Source organism: Raphanus sativus, chromosome 5 (assembly GCF_000801105.2).
Source record: "Raphanus sativus cultivar WK10039 chromosome 5, ASM80110v3, whole genome shotgun sequence".
Taxonomy (NCBI): Eukaryota; Viridiplantae; Streptophyta; class Magnoliopsida; order Brassicales; family Brassicaceae; genus Raphanus; species Raphanus sativus.
Genome location: NC_079515.1, coordinates 38,513,062 through 38,530,889, shown reverse-complemented (window position 1 = coordinate 38,530,889; position 17,828 = coordinate 38,513,062). Strand labels below are relative to the sequence as shown.

At 38.1% G+C, this 17,828-nt stretch overlaps 6 protein-coding genes, 1 non-coding gene and 1 pseudogene across 10 annotated transcripts; 5 read left to right on the top strand and 3 right to left on the bottom strand.

Annotated features, from left to right (window-relative positions):
- Nucleotides 1–628: 628 nt before the first annotated feature.
- Nucleotides 629–1,759, top strand: LOC108859372 (uncharacterized). Of its 3 annotated transcripts, none has more exons than XM_018633270.2 (4): nt 629–770; nt 894–970; nt 1,139–1,331; nt 1,424–1,759. In XM_018633270.2, exons 2-4 carry the CDS (start codon nt 914–916, stop codon nt 1,552–1,554), a joined length of 381 nt encoding a protein of 126 aa, XP_018488772.1. In that variant the 5' UTR covers nt 629–770; nt 894–913; the 3' UTR covers nt 1,555–1,759. The 3 variants fall into 3 exon arrangements, with proteins under 3 accessions (XP_018488772.1, XP_018488773.1, XP_018488774.1); XM_018633271.2 differs by having other exon boundaries at nt 677–802; XM_018633272.2 differs by having other exon boundaries at nt 702–774.
- Nucleotides 1,760–2,268: 509 nt separating this feature from the next.
- Nucleotides 2,269–3,439, bottom strand: LOC108858966 (thymidine kinase a-like; annotated as a pseudogene).
- A 614-nt stretch (nt 3,440–4,053) lies between these two features.
- LOC108863021 (heterogeneous nuclear ribonucleoprotein 1) lies at nt 4,054–6,977 on the top strand. The gene is made up of 4 exons (XM_018637309.2): nt 4,054–4,348; nt 4,549–4,778; nt 4,849–6,103; nt 6,359–6,977. Exons 2-4 carry the CDS (start codon nt 4,557–4,559, stop codon nt 6,370–6,372), a joined length of 1,491 nt encoding a protein of 496 aa, XP_018492811.1. The 5' UTR covers nt 4,054–4,348; nt 4,549–4,556; the 3' UTR covers nt 6,373–6,977.
- Nucleotides 6,978–8,118: 1,141 nt separating this feature from the next.
- On the bottom strand, nt 8,119–9,878 carry LOC108859817 (polygalacturonase-like). The gene is made up of 4 exons (XM_018633728.2): nt 9,687–9,878; nt 9,281–9,586; nt 8,669–9,187; nt 8,119–8,521 (listed from the first exon to the last, which is right to left on the bottom strand). Exons 1-4 carry the CDS (start codon nt 9,795–9,797, stop codon nt 8,270–8,272), a joined length of 1,188 nt encoding a protein of 395 aa, XP_018489230.1. The 5' UTR covers nt 9,798–9,878; the 3' UTR covers nt 8,119–8,269.
- An 871-nt stretch (nt 9,879–10,749) lies between these two features.
- On the top strand, nt 10,750–12,766 carry LOC108857283 (probable prolyl 4-hydroxylase 12). The gene is made up of 6 exons (XM_056985909.1): nt 10,750–10,815; nt 11,550–11,606; nt 11,911–11,950; nt 12,042–12,090; nt 12,206–12,371; nt 12,448–12,766. The coding sequence occupies exons 1-6, from the start codon at nt 10,750–10,752 to the stop codon at nt 12,730–12,732; spliced, it is 663 nt and encodes a 220-aa protein (XP_056841889.1). The 3' UTR covers nt 12,733–12,766.
- Nucleotides 12,767–13,388: 622 nt separating this feature from the next.
- LOC108860477 (exopolygalacturonase clone GBGA483-like) lies at nt 13,389–15,426 on the bottom strand. Its single transcript, XM_018634351.2, has 4 exons — nt 15,203–15,426; nt 14,796–15,110; nt 13,909–14,424; nt 13,389–13,637 (listed from the first exon to the last, which is right to left on the bottom strand). Exons 1-4 carry the CDS (start codon nt 15,389–15,391, stop codon nt 13,389–13,391), a joined length of 1,269 nt encoding a protein of 422 aa, XP_018489853.1. The 5' UTR covers nt 15,392–15,426.
- A 710-nt stretch (nt 15,427–16,136) lies between these two features.
- LOC108857389 (U11/U12 small nuclear ribonucleoprotein 25 kDa protein) lies at nt 16,137–17,723 on the top strand. Of its 2 annotated transcripts, none has more exons than XM_018631373.2 (5): nt 16,137–16,369; nt 16,450–16,555; nt 16,640–16,739; nt 16,832–16,936; nt 17,409–17,723. In XM_018631373.2, the coding sequence occupies exons 1-4, from the start codon at nt 16,159–16,161 to the stop codon at nt 16,925–16,927; spliced, it is 513 nt and encodes a 170-aa protein (XP_018486875.1). In that variant the 5' UTR covers nt 16,137–16,158; the 3' UTR covers nt 16,928–16,936; nt 17,409–17,723. The 2 variants fall into 2 exon arrangements, with proteins under 2 accessions (XP_018486875.1, XP_018486874.1); XM_018631372.2 differs by having other exon boundaries at nt 17,367–17,723.
- Nucleotides 17,101–17,222, top strand: LOC130495387 (small nucleolar RNA snoR130). Its single transcript, XR_008934658.1, has one exon. It is a non-coding gene; the product is annotated as a small nucleolar RNA snoR130 (small nucleolar RNA).
- Nucleotides 17,724–17,828: the final 105 nt, after the last annotated feature.

Genomic DNA, 17,828 nt, shown 5'->3' with positions numbered 1-17,828 from the left:
GTTATACGTGCCTCTGAAGTCAGAAGAGAAAATTAGCAAATCAATAACATTTTTTTTGCGTGAGTTTGTGATGTTGCATGCTGAGCTGTGTGTTACATAAAAATGTGTTAAATAATGTATCTATTCTATTAAAACAAGAATGTTATGTCAAACTATGTATTTCATTTATTTTAAAAAATTATTTTATCAAATTAAATTAATATTAAACATAAATTTAATTAAAAATATTTAAATATAAAAATTAAAATTTTAAAAAATATATATCCACCCTTTTGTATATTACTACATTTCACTCAAAAGCAAAAGTGCGGTTCCTTGTTAATGCTGCTATCTTTTTTTTGACTCCATTGTTTATGGATCTTTGTTTAAAGTGAAAAAAAAAAGAACATAACAACAAGTTACACGAGGAGGGGATTTTAGATATATTTGAGGAGAGGAGATATGAGAAGACTTTTTTTTCAAAAAAAAAGATATGAGAAGACTTGTGGTCCATGTTAAACCCAAAGGTCAATGTGTGTATGACCAATGATATGAACACGTGTGTATCTCGTGCTTTGAGTTGTGGTTGAAAAAAAAAGGAAGCCGTGGTAAAGAGACACGGTGGCGCATGCCACGTGGAATGAGATGGAGAGAGAGAAAGAACGGGACACTTTTTTTTTTCACTTATGAATCCCCTAATCTGTTCGAAACCTCTCATCTCCTTCTCTCTCTCTCTCTATTCGAAAGATTCATAAGCTGAAATATAGGATCTTGCAACAGCTGTCTCCTTGGTAGGTATTCAGATTGTAGGAGGATACAGCGAGTTCGTGTTCCCTATTCGATTTTGATGTTCTTTGTATTGAGCTATGTAAAACTAAAAAATGATCCGAGTTTGTATTGGGACTTTTGTGCAGAGGTGGAGGAGGAGACGACCATGAGCAGAGATCACCATCCCCCGGAGCCACTTGATTTCTTCATCTGGACTGTGGAGGTATTTCAACCTTCACTTGGCGCCATGTTTTCTTGGGATTTGAGAAGTTAGTTAGACTTGTTCTTTTGTGTTGCAGAATGTCAAATGTTATTTAAAATTTACAGCCCCTAATTTTTGATCTGAATACAATCAAGTTAATTAAAATAACCCTTTTACTGTTGTGGCTAGGATGTTGGATCATGGCTTGAGGAGATAAACCTTGGCAACTACCGTCAGATGTTCAAAGAAAATGGTATCAACGGAGAATGTCTAGAAAGAATGTCCGTGTTCACAACCGAACAGATCCTTCACTTCATAAGGAGGCATCACATGAAATGGGGTGACTTCATCACCCTCTGTCAAGAACTCAGAAGGATTAAAGGTGTCTTTTTTCTCTCTATAGCCTAAAGTTGCTGCTATATAAAAAAATCTTTACTAAAGTAAAAAAGAAATGTGTGTTCTTTTCTTTGACAGTGGCTTGCTTGAAAGGTGAGCAGAGAGTTCGACGGCCTTGGTGGGCACTGTCATGTCTCTCAGTAATCTTTGTTAAGGCGGCTAAGCGCAACCGACAGTCTCGAGTTGTATCTCTCAAGCTTGAATCTTGACATTTGTTTACCTTCTCTTCCCTTCTTTTTTTTTTGGTTTCGGTTGTTTGCGGAGTTAAAAGCCTCATATGCACTAGGAAGAAAGCCAAAATGGTGTTTGGATTTGGTAAAATCTGGCAAAGGGAGAAAGAAAATTATGTTTTGGTACTTTGATGTATACATGAAATGCTAATTTTTTTTAGATTTATTATTATATTGGCTTCTCTATCGAGCCCTGAGGTCCAGCCGCAGCAACAAGATATGGCACATTCTGGCAATGCAGAGCTGTTAGAAGCTGAAGTAGTTGAACCAGTTGAAGTGGATGGGAAGAAATGAACATAAGCCCAATGTCCTTGTCCTGCTATGATTCTCAAAATTAATCATCATGCTCTGTTTTTTCCCCCTCAAGTAGCAGCAGCATAGGTAGATCCCCAAAAATTCATGTTTTAGCAAACAATAAGCAATGAGCCAATCATATTCTCTGGCTATGTTGGACGGATTGACAATGTTGGAAGGTGTTTAGAACATATCTCAAGTAGGGACAGAGACAAGGCTAAGAGGTATGATCTTGAAGGTTTTAGAAAAACTCCGATATACAGATTGGCTTATTGCAGACCTTTCTTGAGGCTCTCTACCTCACCATCAAACTGGCTGATCGATAGGAGAATAGATTGATAAGAAAAGCTGCTTTTGTAGAATACTTGTTACAAAAACGGATCAGAAGCTATAGAGAAATGATTGAACATATATAATTATATATACAAGAAACATCACAAGTGTTTTTCAAAGACAACATTGGGAATAATAAACCCAGACAAGTAAAACGAAAGCACACAGAAAAACAGAATTTCACTATCATATATCTGTAACCAATCATAGCTCAGGACTCAGCTCTTGTCTTGCGACAAACAGGCATGTAGACATCAGCGCCACCGATCAGCTCGGTTTTGGTGTCACAAGTCTTTCTCAACGTGAAGAAAGCTTTCTGCCCACAAACCTCACACCTTGCAGTTAGCTTCGTCACAGAATCAGCTATTGGTATAATGTCAAGGACAGCACCAAATCTCCTCCTACATTTTTTTTTTTGCCAAGAAAGGATCACATTCAAGTTACCGTTCAACAAAAAAAAAAAAAAACATTTAAAGTAAAAAGTGTCAAGTCACACCTTAAATAGTCACCATCAAGGCCTGCAACAACCACAGTTTTGCCATCATCATCAGCTACTTTGCAGCAAAACTCATAAAGATCTCCGAAGAACTGAGCCTCATCAATACCAATCACATCAAGCTGTCAAAACATTTTTTTTTAAAAAGGGAAAACAAATAATAATACTAATCAATACAATACAGATCCTTTAAAATAAGACACAAAAGACTCCAAAAAAAGACAAAAGACTTTACCTTGTTATAAGCATCTTGTCCGAACATGTCGGGAAACGACATGAGATCTGGAATAGCCCAGCAAGGGAATCCAATCCCATCATGCGTCACAACCGAATCTTTAGCTTATCTCGTATCCTTGCTCGATTTCACCATCGCAACACTTCTACATGACCAAAACGAAAGAAAGTTAGATCACGAAAGAGTCCAAGCTTTTTCAGAGATGATTTTGTTTACCTTCCGAGGCTGATCTCTGACTTGATTCGGCGGAGGAGAGAGGTTGATTTCCCAAAAACATCGTGAGTGTAGAGATGAAAAGGAGGAAGCTTAGTTTGTGAGTTTACTGTTTATGCAACGATGGTGTATATAACAGAGACGCAGAGGTTGAAGAAGGAAGAAAAAGGGTTTTAAATATTTTTTTTATCTTTTTGGAGGGAAAACAGTTTTTTTAGAGGGCCTTTTTCATTTAGTGGGCCGAAGCCCAAACTTGTTAGCCTTTCCTGGGCCTTTAGGTAGAACACGTTCATAGGCCTTATTCAAGTGTTTTATTATCTTATTGCTTCGTAGAATTTCAAAAACTCGTTTTTTTCCAAGCTGCACGGTCTTCATATCTAAATCTTTTTTTTTCATATATAAATCTACAATGTATATAAGTATACAATATATGTTGAGTTGCATTTTTCCATCGCTTAATCAATGTCCAATCTTTGCTCTAGCTGGTAAGAGTAACATTCCTAGAAACGAACTGAAAGACAAAAACATTTATAATTATATTTCGCGTCACTACCTACTAATTAGGTTAGCTCCACTTTGACCTCGGTAATAAAAAAAACAGATATCAAATAAAAAAAAGAAGAAGTAAAAGTCAAATATACACACATAAAATTTCTTACATTAAAAACCATGTGTAAAACATCACTAATCGCAAAATCTTTATAATCAATACCTCACTAGTTTACTAGTCTTGCCTAGCACTATTTTACTTGATAGTACGAACAGTAAAAAGTTGCGTGTAATAAAAATCGAAAAAACGAAACTCCGCATTTCCTAACATAGCGTGTACTGTAATAAAAACTTGCCTTTTTCTATGTAATACATAAATGGCATATATATACACAGACATATCTTCTTCTTGCATCCGAAAAGCCTCCTCTCTCTCTCTCTCTCTCTCTCTCTCTCTCTCTCTCTCTCTCTCTACAACTCTCCTTCTCTCTCTCTAGAGCGCGTCAGAATGTTCTTATTGACGCCACTGATATTGAGCTAAATCGGGTTGAATCGGATTTGATCAAAAACAGTTTAAAACAGTTCTTACCTTCTTCCTCAGATTAAAGTCATGGCCTTTATTCAAATCGTGCCTATCCTCAGATCTTAGTGTTTCCGTTGACGAGATTTCATTCAGCATCTTGGTGTTTTTTTTTTCCAAATCTGATTGGTTGGTGGGTTTTCGATTTTGATCTGAAGATTCCGATTCATGTTTTTGATTGTAAAGCTTTTCTTGATCAAACTCTCCTGTAGATGAAAAGATCTCTTGTTCCTAGATTGAATCTGAAGTTTGCTCCTTTTGATTTGATCAGATTTGATCTGCCAAAAGTTTTGTCTTTTTAACAGAAAAATAGTTTATTTGTGTGTGGTGCAGAGAGCAAAATGCAATCAGACAGTGGGAAGCTTTTCATCGGAGGGATATCGTGGGACACCGATGAGGAGCGTCTCAAGGAGTATTTCAGCAGCTTCGGTGAAGTCATCGAAGCTGTGATCTTGAAAGACCGTACCACCGGTCGTGCACGTGGCTTCGGCTTCGTTGTCTTTGCTGATCCTTCCGTTGCAGAAACTGTTATAATCCAAAAACATAACATTGATGGCAGATTGGTAATATGCTTTCATTCTGATTCTCTGTACAATGTAACTTGCTTACAAGCCAGACTGTCTTCTTTTGAAGGTTGAAGCCAAGAAGGCTGTTCCTAGAGACGACCAAAACACAGTAACCAGAAGCAGCAGTAGCCTCCAAGGATCACCAGGAGGTGGTCGGACGAGGAAGATATTCGTTGGAGGGTTACCTTCTTCCGTTACGGAGAGCGACTTCAAGACGTATTTTGAGCAGTTCGGGACGACTACGGACGTGGTTGTTATGTACGACCACAACACGCAGAGGCCTAGAGGTTTCGGATTCATTACTTATGACTCCGAGGAGGCCATTGAGAAAGTGCTGCTCAAGACGTTCCATGAGCTCAACGGTAAAATGGTTGAGGTTAAGCGGGCTGTTCCTAAGGAGTTGTCATCTCCGAGTCCAGCTCGCAGTAGCCCGCTCGGTGGTGCTGGCTACGGCTATGGAGGAGTAGGTAGAGTCAACAACCTCCTACTTAATGGGTATGCTCAAGGGTTTAGCCCCGGTGCGGTTGGAGGGTTTGGGCTTAGGATGATGGATGGTAGGTTTAGTAGTAGTCCCATTGGTGCTGGAAGAAGCGGGTTTGCGAGTTACAACGGAGGGTCTGGATATGGGATGAATGTGAACTTTGAGCAGGGTTTGCCCACAGGGTTCAATGGAGGAAACGTAGACTATGGGAGAGGGATGAGCCCTTACTACATTGGTAACGCGAACCGGTTTGGTCCTGCGGTTGGTTATGAAGGAGGCAATGGAGGAGGAGGAGGAGGAGGGAACTCATCTTTCTTCAGTTCGAATCTTTGGGGAAACAATGGGGGTCGTAACTATAATAACAACGCTACAAACTCAAACATGGGAGGAGGAGGATCAACAAGTGGGAACAACACACTTAACGGTCCGTTTGGGAGTTCAGGGGTTGTTAACTGGGGTGCTCCTGGAGGAAACAATGGTGTTAGTAACGAGAATGTGAAGTTTGGTTATGGAGGAAACGGTGAATCTGGTTTTGGATTGGGAGGAGTAAGAAACATTGGGCCTCCTAGCAAGGCAGCAGCAGCACCATCATCTTCATTCTCTTCTAACAATGCGGGTTATGAAGCAGGAGGACTTGCAGAGTTTTATGGGAATGGTGCAGTCTATAGTGATCCCACATGGAGATCATCACCTCCTGAGACAGAAGGTCCTGCTTCTTTTAGCTATGGGATTGGAGGTGGAGGAGGAGGAGGAGGAGGTCCTTCTTCGGATGTTTCAGCTAGAAGTTCATCTCCAGGTTATGTTGGTAGTTACAGTGTGAACAAGAGACAACCAAACAGAGGTAAATCTAAATTCATATTAATCTTTGCTTTTAATAACTGATTCTATGCTTAAGGAATCCTAATAGAATGCTTAGATAGGTTCCAAATCACACTAAACAAAACCATAGTGAATTGGACCGACATGTGGCAACACGTGACTAGTTTGGACCACATATGTGGGGCCAGGATACCTCTGTATAATTCAAAAAAGTAGATCAAAAAAAAAAAAGTAACCAGTCTGAATTATTTATCTATGTATTTGCCTTGTGTTGCAGGAATTGCTACTTAGCAGAATCGTTTTTTGTTTTACCACGGTATCGTAGGAGAGCCATCAGAGTGAACGGATCTGTGTATCTTTTGGCGAATCGTTTAGATAATCTTCTCTCCTTTCATACAAAGCCTATTGAGGACAAAACTTGATTCACAATCTTCAGCTAGAGCTAACCAGAAAAATCCCTCATGGTTTGGTTTTCTAAATTCATTGGTCCTCCTCCTAAGGCTTTTTTTTTTTTTTCAATGAGGGACAGAAGAAACTGTATCAGTCTCCGGCCAGGCGGTATTTACATAAGAAGAGTTCAAAACAAACTCTTTCCTTAGTTTCTTTGTTGTCATGTAATGGTTCTTCTTCTTTGGGTTCATGTCTAAGGTTTGTGTCTTGAGGCAGCTTGTACTAGAGAGGTTATAAGTATCTTTAAGGTTTTATGTTTTTGATAGTGTGAGAGATATTGGGAAGAGGATTTAGCCATGTAGGGCTTTTGAGAATAAGTCTTTTTTTTTATAACTATGAGATTATTTTGTTCTCAAGCTGTTTGTATGTCTCTTATGCGAACGCAAGCAAAAACTCGTTTCTGTTTATGTATTTCTATTTTATAGAAAACTGTTTTTAAGGTTTTATTGATTTCTTCTCTTCATTAATTATTATGAAACGTTTTTTTTTAAATTAAAAGTTCCAGTGAATGACGACCAACATTCATTAATCGAACGAATAAGAGGAATATATGTATGAAATTATTGACTTTCTTAACTTTCAATACATTGATTCCAAAAATTATTTTGATCGTTAGATTGCATGAAAATGATTCGAAATGTAGTATGTTAACCTCAATGGAATGTTTACCCTTTTTTCTTCTTCTTTTTGACTAAGGAAGTTATTGGTTTAACAATTCTAAAAGAATTTTAAAATTTGAGAATCCACTATTATTAGTTTATAGATTTTAAAAGTCTTACCAAAATCCATTGTTATTGGTTTGATGAATTCCACTCAAATCCTTTGTTATTCATAAAGTTTAGTGATTATGGATTTTACTATTCCATTAAATTCTATTGTTATTGGAAGGTGGATTCCTTATATTTTTAGTCATGAGACTAGACTTTGAAAATATCACATATACACATAAGATTTCTGAAATCTGTGAAGTAAGAAAAACATACACATATTGAATATTTATCTACGTAAACACACTAAACCAAACTTAATAATGGTGAAGCGACCAAACTCACATGAACTGTAATTCATTATATTTTTTTATAGTTTCATATTTGACAAAACAACTGTTTGATTTAATAATGGTGAAAAATATAACTCATACAGAATAGTGTTTCGAGAAAATCACAAAAGTCAAAGAAAACAAGAATGATTATTATCACAAGAAAACCAATAAGAACAGAAACTCACCAAACATAAGAAAAATGAGAAATGTGTATCATTGTATCAATTAATGTTTATATATATATGGTTTTTCGAGATTTTATTTTTGGAAAAAAGTTCTATAAAGATTGTATACATTGCCTTATAACGAGAAATATTTTGAAAAAATATATTATGCAAATTCATGATAATTAATAAAATCTGTTGAAATCAATACAAAGTATTTGATAGAAATTTGTTAATTCTACTTAACTTCTAAAAATATGTCAACTTTTAAAATCATTAAACTCCTTCCAAATTCTGATTCCAATAACCCCTCTAAGAGTAGAATGTTTTACCTTCTTCTTATTTTTTTGCTAAATAGTAGAATGATTACTTGAAACATGGTTTTGTCAAAAAGGAATAATGAATGCATTTATTTTGGAATCATAAAGAATGAGAGCATACATCATAGACCATATAATTAAATTGTGTGTAGAGGAAACAAAACAAATAATGAATGGGTGTTTTTAGGTTAATATTTTTTGGAGCCTTCTACTTATTGGGGTAAATTGGTCACTGGACCAGTGCAAGCTTTAGGGTTCTGAGTTCCCATGAGTCTGGGGCTCACGTTTGAGCACTGGAAAGTCGCTGGACCATCTGCTCCGTTGTACTTGATATCGATGTCTCCAATCTCGACGTTTTGGCATGGGTATCCCCTGCTGCACAAAAGCTTCACTGCATCCTTGTTCCCTGATGTTCCTCTGATTTGCTTGAAGCTGATGTTCACAAGCTTAATCGTTGATGGTTTCTGCAAAACAAAACGATTGGTAATTTAATCTTAATCGAACGGATTGTTTTCTTAGAAATGATAAATAATATGGTAAAAATGTACTCTAGGTGCTAATTATTATTATAGTGACCAAAGAGCCTGCATGAATGGTAAAGAGTACATTACCTGCTTGTTGCATTGGTTCCAAGGGCAGTACTCCTGGTCGATGAGGATTGGGTTTAAAACGTTCTTGACAATGATATTCTCGAAATGAATATCGGAGGCAGTGGTGGAGCAAGCTGCAGACGGCCATGTCTTGATCCTCAGTCCGTTGGTAGTCTCTTGGAGAGTGCAGTTTATGACTCTAATGCCGGTGACATCTTGTTCCATTCCGTACCTTCCAAGGCTTCCGACACTGATTCCATGTCCTGGACCGCACGTGATTTTCTCCACGTGGAGGTTCCTCATCCCATCTCCAACAGAGATGCAGTCATCTCCGGTGGTGATGAATGTGTTAAGGATCTTGACTCCGTCACTTCTTCCCAAATGGATACCATCAGTGTTGGGACTGTCTTTTGGAGCAATGATGTTGATGTGATCAAAGGTCATGTTCTTGGCACCAAGCACGTTGATGTGGAAGTTCTTTGCATCTATTGAAGATATGTCTCTGATCTCAGCGTTCTCCACGAAATCAAACCTTATACTCTATATATAAACGAAGACATAAAATAACATCACTAATCTTTTTCACAAAAGCCAACTAAGTTTAAGATATATTGAGGACATAAGCACACATACGATAGGAAGTTTCTTGCAGTTGAAAGTCTGGTGACAGTTGTTAACCCTCCAAGCTGCGTTTCCTTCACCATCGAAAGCTCCACCTCCGTTCAACTTAAATCCATTAATGTTGCCGAAGACAACCCATGTGTCCTTCCCCTGGATCGCGTTACCATCAGCTTTGACAGTGCCTTGAATGGTGATCTCGATTGGGGCTTTGCATGGACCCCTCATCTGGATCTCACCAAGCTTGAACACTCCTTTTGGGATCACCACTTTGCTCGGTGTGGGAGATTGGCATGCTGTTGTGAATGCTTTCAGAAGTGCCTGCATATATCAGCATAGTGAAACCTTAACAACTTAGCCGAGAATATGGTCTTTGTAGATTGCTTGTACAGCAAGAAAAAGGGAAAGCAATATAACTTACCTGAGTAATATCAGAACCTGAGGAGGAACCAATGGTGATGTATACAGCATTGGCTGAAAATCCCAACAAACAGAAAATAAAAATTGTAAAAGCTCCAGAATATGCACCCATCGTTTAATAAAAAAATATTTACTACTAATATTACTATTTATTTTTTTATTGATTTGTTTGTTTTGTTTCTTGAATTTGATTAAACTCATGGTTACGTTTATATAGTGGGTTGGGGGAAAAATGTTCAAGTCTAACTTTTCTCACAACCTCTCGTTATTTTTAGGTTGTTTGACCCATGTTTTAGGAAGTGATCATATCTCTTTTTTTTTTTTTTTTTTTGGCAACGAACTGATTTATAAATCTAAACGGGATCAAAACAAGGTAGCAATAGAGTTATGGAGAGCAAACTTGGCCAGAGAGTCAGCTGCTGAATTGTTCTCTCGGCTAACAAAAGAAACAGAAAAGAAAGCAAATGCAGTGGATAGAAACTCGATATCCATGAGAACTCCGAAAAGCTCCACCGAATATGACTTCGAGTTGATAGCTCTTGCGAGCTCCTGAGAGTCGGTTTTACACCAGACGTTGTGAATAGAGTTGCGCTTAGCTTCTTGGAGAGCTTCCCTCATAGCCAGCGCTTCCGCCATGAGGGATGATGAAACATGAAAGACTGCCTGAGAGCCCTCCGATATGTAGCTTTGCTCCTGGTTCGCGATCACCCATCCTAGACCTGCTCGTTGTGACGCCATCCATGCCCCATCCGTGTTGCATACGAAAGTATTAGGAGGAGGGAGCGTTGCTTCAGGTAGCAGGATAGATTGGTGTCTCGTTGGCTTGAACTCAGATTGGGCAAGGATCCATTCTCTGGCTGCCGGTACCGTCTTCTCCATCACTGCCTTCGCTGATTGGGACCTGCAATCAAACACCAGTGTATTGCGGGATGTCCATATGCTCCATAGTAACCACGACGTGAGACTGCTGCTGATTCCGGTCGGAGGTACGCATAGAAGGGTCGACATGATCAGAAACGCATCATGGAGTGTCGTGATGGTAGCGAAGTCCGGTGGCGTCGTAAATGGAGCTGCCTCCCAGACCTGTTTTGCAAACGGGCACAGGAAGAAGAGATGAAGTTCTGTTTCTGGTTCTAAACAATGGGGGCAGTTTCCATTTGTTTCAATTCCTCTGTGTTGCAAGTTAACTCCAAGGGGGAGGGCGCCGCGACAGAGCTTCCATAAGAAGAGTTTGAGTTTAGGAGAAGTCTCTTCTCGCCATACAAACTTTCTCCAGTTGAAGTCTTGTAGGAGCGGTTGTAGCGGGAGGTCTTGTGTAGTTTCATCACGTCGGGCGTAGTAGCCGGACTTGACACTGTAGATGCCAGACTTTGTCTTTAGCCAACAGAAAGACTTTGTCTTTAGCCAACAGAAAGGTCTTGTGTAGTGATCATATCTCTAATTGTGTAACTTGAAGGATAAAAACTAAAAACTGACTAACGTCGTATTTTCAAGAATATTTTGACTGAAAAAATGTCCAACAAATTTTAACAACTGTACTCAACCATATTGATAACTATTAATATAGCTGATTTTAGAGCACCTTTATCGGAGTCTCTTATGTGGGTATATTAGTTTAATTAGGATTAAAAATAAAAGAAAAAAGGGAATTACCTTAAGGAACGTATATTAAACAAGCGAAACAAGAGACGGTCTTCAGGACACGCGTCACCGTGTGAAGTCCTCTCTCTCTCTCTCTCTCTCTCTCTCTCTCTCTCTCTCTCTCTCTCTCTCTCTCTCTCTCTCTGTGTCTCTCTCTCTCTCTCTCTCTCTGTCGGGTTCCTCCCTTTGACGACGAAGCAAGCCGCGTCTCTTTGTTGTGAAGCTGATTTTTCATTCGCCGATTCCCCCTCTCTCTCTTTCTCTGTCTCGTCTAACTGAGGTAAAAAAATTGAAACTTTTTGAATCAATTTTACTGGAATGTTGATCAATTATGCATGTTTGATCAATTCCAAACCAAACCATTTGAGGGTTTCGATTGTTTCAATGTCTGGTTTTGCTGATTGCGTGTGTTATAGGAACCAATGTTCTTAGATGTCTCTCCCTTCCCTTTCTCTCTCTGTCTCTGTCTTTTTTCTTTTAATTTTCTTAGATGTCTATGTTTTCAATTTATTTTCTGGTTGGTGTCTAAGTTCTGATGAACTGGTGAATTGGATTTGCATTGTGTTAATGTTTTTGGATATAAGTCTGTGGATCCGAAACGTGTTAACTTTCATGGCAACCAAGGTCAGGTACCCCATTTTTGAATCGGTTGTTAGATCAGTTTGCAAGAGTTACTAACGTATGTCTGAAACTATTTCGTATGCACCCACCACAGGGTCTTCCTTTACCGTGGGTTCTTGTCAGAGGAAGAGTGTGATCATCTGGTAACATTCCTCTCGGAAAGGGCTATTTTCTTGAATTATGTTTGTAATCGGTTTCTTCTTGGCCAAACTGCTGGCTTGTGTTTTTCTCTTTTGATGCACATCTTTCGGAAAACAGCGGTCCCATCAAGGTAAGAAGTTACAGTTTGGAGAAGTCAGGCAACAAGTTGGATTATTTTGGAGAAGAATCTAGCTCTGTGTCGCATGAATCTTTGTTAGCAACCGTCATTCTCTACGTCTCAAACATAACTGAAGGCGGAGAGCTTCTCTTTCCAGACTCAGAGGTCAGTAAATAACAAATAATCTTCTTGGCACAACTCAAAGAATATTGAATTCATCTTTTCTATATCTTTCCTTCAGGTGAAACTCAAAAGGAGTTGGTCAGACTGCTCAGAGCGTGGTAACATCTTAAGATCGGTAAAAAGAATCGCAGTTTTGTTCTTCACCAGACACTTGAATGCGACTTTGGACCAGACAAGCACTCATATTAGATGCCCTGTCCTGAATGGGGAGCTGCTGGTGGCAACTAAACTGATATACGCTAAGAAACAAGCAAGAAAAGATGATGAGGAAGAGAGTGGTGAAAGTATTGCACTTAAATTTTTTAATAACCCTAAATTAAGAGACTTCCATTGGATCACGTAAATTTTCGGGTCTCTTAATCCAATCTCTTAATTCACTTTTGCATTTTAAAAGTATTAAAAAAAGAATAAGAGACCTATTTAGAGTATATGGGATAATGATGCTCTTAGAACGCTGCTCTAAGATATTCAGTTTATTTTAAAAATATTAAGTTCATAACGTACGTAACGTACACACAATAAAACCACTTAACTTTTCTTTCTTAGCAAAAAGAAAAGACATTTCATATTTTCATGAGACTTGTGTGTGATGTCATGTTTCAGGGGATCCATCAAAGGTACAACATGGTTGCTAGATTTTGAGTGATGCTCCCGATTTAAGGTTGCTCTTTGTACCTTGAGTTTGAGTCATGTGTCACCAAAACGTCTTTCTACTGCAATTTTTTTCCTTTATAGTTTCTACCGTCACAATGCACACGTGCTGTGCTCGAGCTTTGAAACGATTTTTCCGCTAATAAATTCCAAACCTGAAGGGACTTTTTTTTATCACAAAAAGAATACAAAGAAATTCCAAACCTGAAGGGACTATTATCTCTACTAGATATCCATATCATTTAAAGGTAAAAACAAGACAAATATTTTCTAGACTTTTTCATAGCACGCTGACCAAAGCGTCTTAACCAGACTGGATGGATGCATGGTGGACGAGCGACTTTAACTTTATGAATCCGGTTTAGCTTTTTCAGTGCAAGCAGGTGGTTCCATCTTTCCTTTTAGTTTAGGCTTGACGTCAGAACATGCCGAGACAAGTGGTTCCTTTTTACCAGTGTGTACGAAGTCTATGTTAGAGAGAGTAATATCAGTGCACGGCACTCCTGGGCTGCAAAGTAGTTTCACAGCCACCTTTGACGCTGATGTGCCCTTAATGTCCCTGTAGGTGATGTCCGACAACTTCACTTTCGATGGTCCCTGCGCATATATGATTTAAAAGCTTGTTCAATATTATCAACCACACCAAAATATATGTGTGATGTGTCATAATTTGAGTTTCGTATAGAAACATTCCCTCTCCTAACATTTCTGGTTATAATACCTCGCGTCGAAAACTAAATTAATTATGAATCTAAAGTAGTATATAAAGTACATGGTCCCTGCACTCCTAAATGATTTTAAACTGAAAGCCCATGATTATGAAAATGTATTTTTCGAATATAGTAAATACTTTGATTTGGTTACATACCCCTTTCTTGCAGTGGCCATGAGGGCAATACACTTGGTCGATGAGAATAGGTAAGCTAACATTCTCCATTGTGATATCCTGGAAAAGAATGTTGGAAACGATACCAGGGGGAGATCCAGGCCATGTCTTAATGCGAACACCATTGTCAGTGTTCTTGATGAGGCTTCTCCTAATGGTGACTCCTCTCACTGGTTGCTCATTAGGGTACTTTCCAAGACTTCCGATGGCAATACCATGTCCTGGTCCACATTCTACGTTCTCGACAAGAAAATTTTCAGTACCATCTCCTATGGAAATGCAGTCATCTCCGGTTTTAATCTTTGCACGTACTAATCTGACGCCATTAGACCTTCCAATATGGATACCATCGGTGTTAAGGCTCTCCGGAGGTGCATCAATACCAATATCCTCAAGCGTTAAGTTCTTGCAGTTGATAATGTTCATGTGGAAAAGTTTGCTGTTTGTTGATTTTATACCTTTAATTTTCGAGTTCGTGAGATCTGTGATCCGGATGTTCTATAACCAATAAATATTTACGTAGTTAGTCAATTATAGATTCGAAAATAAGATAAATCTTTTAGATACCACCAATATAATGACCAAATAGCATGCAAAAATAAATCCCGAAAATACTATTAATTAAATGATAAAATGACTAAATTATTTCAAACCCCAACCCTTATCCTAATTCATCTTATCAATATTAAACTCTATTCATTAAAATCAAATCTAAATATAAAATAATTTTCTTTAACTTTTAATCTATTATTTGGATTTTTTCTGTTCTTTTTTTTTGCTATTTTGGAATAAAAACATGTTTTACTTCTATCAGGTATTTTCTCATAAAAATATGCTTTTATATTTTATGTCGAATTGAAAGTTCTTACGATCGGGAGAGTGTTGCATTTCCCAGTTTTAGCACAGTCGTTGATCTTCCAAGCGTGGGCGCCTTGACCATCAAAAATGGCTCCATGCCCATTCAAATTGAAATTCTCGAGTTTTTCGAAATTAATCCATCCGCAATGAGGTTTACCAGGAGTGGCCTTAGAAGGAGCCATTATATGGCCATCCATTTCGAAAGTGACGGCACTTTTGCATGGACCCTTGAACTCTAGGGTCTTTACCAAATACTTCCCCTTCGACACTTTAATCTTGCTTGGTGATTTTAATTCACATGCTTTTTTCCATGCATCCGCAAATGCCTATATATATAACACCCGTTCCACACCATATTCTTACTTAAAACCATATAACAAGAGAGACTAGACGTATAACTATATGATATGGAACGTACCTTACTGTCATCGGTTTTGCCGTCTGCTTTGGCTCCTAATGCTTTAACATCAATTCTAGTTTGAACGCTTCCTTTGGATGGTTCGTCTTTATCGTTTTCTTGAAGCATTTTAGCCCCATTTGCTATTGTTGTGGCCATAACCACTAGTACTACAAAAACTAGTGTCTTCGCGCGGCGCAAACCCACCATTTTTTAATGCTCTTAAGTTTATTTATATATTTTTTTTTTCTTAGTATCGGGTTTTCTCTCTTTATACTTTTTTTTTTCGTTTTTTCTTGGTTTGCTCTGATGAGTCAAGAGTTCATTTTATAGAGGAGCGAAAGACTTTGAAAACCACAAATTCCGCCTAACGAAAAATAGAATTCATGATTAGTGTAATACATAATGAGAGATTTAAGCACGACCTTCTTGACTTGCTCCGTTTTCTATATATGGAAACATGCATGTGAGGTTGCAAAAAGATGTCTCATCTACGATCGAGAAAATCAGACTTAATATGTTTTTGTTACGCTTGGTTTTGATTTGGTTTTAGATACAAGAATTCCAATTCAAATAAAAAATATTTATAAATTTTGAGAATTATTAAATAAAACAATTTTACAGCTTAGTTTTTTTTTTTGACATCATTGTACAACTTATAAATATTTCAGTATAGTTGTTAATAAATCACCTTTTGCTCGAAACTTAGATTTTGATGTAAAAACATTAATAAACTCGTTTTACAAAAAAAAAACATAAATAAACTCTAAGTAAAACACCCGACTAATTAGTTACAAATAAAATGTTTTCAGATATTAAACGTGTATATTATAAATAAATGGACGAATATCAGGGGATTGGAGAAATTAACTCGGCCCACTACGTGAAAATTTTGTAATGGGCTCAACATGGGCTAAACAATTAGATTCTAGACTTGTATAAGAGAAACCCTAAAGGAAAGCCGAGACACCACCACAATGGAGAGCGGCGATGTTGTCGGAATCGGAGATTACGACGTTGAGACGAAGCGAGAGAAGCTGAGATCGTTGCTCTCTCAACTACTCGTCGATCCGATTCTCGCCGACGTTCCGGGGAATCCAACACTGTCGGATGTCGTCACTCTCGTCAGCCTTGAAAAGGGAAGCGCTATGCGACTCTCCATCGTCAAACTCGACGGCTCCTCCTTGGGTAATATATATATATATACTTTCACATGGGCATTTAGTCGTACAAGTGGTGTGCATTTACGTTTTTCTTCTTATTGGCAGATGTGGCGGTCATGAATTCAGCTACTTTGAAGGATCTAAAGATTTTGATCAAGAAGAAAGTTAATGAGATGGAGCAAGCAAACATGGGTCATCGCCACATCTCTTGGTAAAGCTCTCACCTTTTTTTATTTATCTTGTCGGAAAAGAGAAACCTTTTGTTATTACAAGAGTTTTGTTTGGGAACGTGCAGGAAGCATGTATGGTCAAATTTCTGTCTTTCGTGTAATAACGAGAAGTTGCTTGACGATGACGCAGTTCTTCAGGATGTCGGAGTTCGAAATAACTCTCAGGTTTACCTCGGTTGCTGTACTATGTTCAAACTATTTGAATACATATGCTCTGATTGTCTTTAATCTTGTTTTGATTGGTCTTTATGAACCAGATCGCATTTGTTCCGTATGTGATGAAGAAAGGTCCGGGAAGACACTCTAAGAGGAAGAAGCACCGTCTCTTTCGTTCACTGCACAAGACTTGTTAGATAGTAGCGGTAGGTTTTCGACCAAACTTAGTTATGTCATTCAACCCTAAAACTCGAGGTCACTAGATACATTTCAAAAGCACAATGGTTTAATTTTTTTTTTTTTTTGGGACGTTAGGTCTGATATGTTTTGAAACGTTAGGTCTGATATGTTTTTGAAACTATATCAAGATTCCCAGTGATGAAAGTTTTAGTAATCTGTGACGGTGAGAAAGTGGGGCTCCCTCTTGGGTTACTTTACCATTGAGGTTTTAGAGTAACCATTGCTGTAGATTCTTGGCAACTTCTGAGGGTTTCTTTGCCACCCATTACTACATTGAACGTTGGTTCTTTCTTTTAACTGTTTTCTTGAGATTCGGTGACATTGAACTAGACGTCTTTTCCGTTTTAGTTTTTTTTATTATAGGTACTTTGATTACTCAGTCTGTTACTATTACAGTTGGTGGATTCTGATAAGGTTGTCAAACATCATCATCATTAGGGCATCTCCACACCAACGAGAGGAAAAAACAAAAATATTTTCAGTGGCTGTTGCCTATTGAGCCTTACGATGCATCAGCATGCGTTTTGCCGGATACACAAGCAGAGTAAAGAGAAAAAGCACCAAGTGATGATCTAGAATACTGTATGCTCGTGAGTAGTGATGCCATCAGCAGATGGTGGGATTGATCTTTATTAGAGTGTGAGTTTGTTGGTTTAGCTGATGATAATCCGGTTCGGTGTAAAACTCTGTATATAAGCTGTAAATTATTGGTCGCAGTGTGCTTAACAGAAATAAATGGTGTTTTTTTCATTACTAACAGAAATAACAGATCATAAATTGTGACAGTGCAAAATAGTTCGGTTCATTTTTACGCTCCGTATATATATCTTACCGACGCTAAGCTAAGACAGTTGGTCA

Excerpts from the sequence above, each read along its gene's own strand:
- LOC108859372 (XM_018633270.2), top strand. The coding sequence starts at position 914 with ATGAGCAGAGATCACCATCCCCCGGAGCCACTTGATTTCTTCATCTGG. Across the intron at positions 971-1,138 it reads TCTTCATCTGGACTGTGGAG|GATGTTGGATCATGGCTTGA; the intron begins GTATTTCAACCT and ends TGTTGTGGCTAG. Across the intron at positions 1,332-1,423 it reads AGAACTCAGAAGGATTAAAG|TGGCTTGCTTGAAAGGTGAG; the intron begins GTGTCTTTTTTC and ends TTTCTTTGACAG.
- LOC108863021 (XM_018637309.2), top strand. The coding sequence starts at position 4,557 with ATGCAATCAGACAGTGGGAAGCTTTTCATCGGAGGGATATCGTGGGAC. Across the intron at positions 4,779-4,848 it reads ATAACATTGATGGCAGATTG|GTTGAAGCCAAGAAGGCTGT; the intron begins GTAATATGCTTT and ends CTTCTTTTGAAG.
- LOC108859817 (XM_018633728.2), bottom strand. The coding sequence starts at position 9,797 with ATGGGTGCATATTCTGGAGCTTTTACAATTTTTATTTTCTGTTTGTTG. Across the intron at positions 9,587-9,686 it reads CAGGTTCTGATATTACTCAG|GCACTTCTGAAAGCATTCAC; the intron begins GTAAGTTATATT and ends TGATATATGCAG. Across the intron at positions 8,522-8,668 it reads GGAACCAATGCAACAAGCAG|AAACCATCAACGATTAAGCT; the intron begins GTAATGTACTCT and ends TTTGTTTTGCAG.
- LOC108857283 (XM_056985909.1), top strand. The coding sequence starts at position 10,750 with ATGGAGCTGCCTCCCAGACCTGTTTTGCAAACGGGCACAGGAAGAAGA. Across the intron at positions 11,951-12,041 it reads TAACTTTCATGGCAACCAAG|GGTCTTCCTTTACCGTGGGT; the intron begins GTCAGGTACCCC and ends CACCCACCACAG. Across the intron at positions 12,372-12,447 it reads TTCTCTTTCCAGACTCAGAG|GTGAAACTCAAAAGGAGTTG; the intron begins GTCAGTAAATAA and ends TCTTTCCTTCAG.
- LOC108860477 (XM_018634351.2), bottom strand. The coding sequence starts at position 15,391 with ATGGTGGGTTTGCGCCGCGCGAAGACACTAGTTTTTGTAGTACTAGTG. Across the intron at positions 14,425-14,795 it reads AATGCAACACTCTCCCGATC|AACATCCGGATCACAGATCT; the intron begins GTAAGAACTTTC and ends TATTGGTTATAG. Across the intron at positions 13,638-13,908 it reads ATGGCCACTGCAAGAAAGGG|GGACCATCGAAAGTGAAGTT; the intron begins GTATGTAACCAA and ends ATATATGCGCAG.
- LOC108857389 (XM_018631373.2), top strand. The coding sequence starts at position 16,159 with ATGGAGAGCGGCGATGTTGTCGGAATCGGAGATTACGACGTTGAGACG. Across the intron at positions 16,370-16,449 it reads ACTCGACGGCTCCTCCTTGG|ATGTGGCGGTCATGAATTCA; the intron begins GTAATATATATA and ends TCTTATTGGCAG. Across the intron at positions 16,740-16,831 it reads GAGTTCGAAATAACTCTCAG|ATCGCATTTGTTCCGTATGT; the intron begins GTTTACCTCGGT and ends TTTATGAACCAG.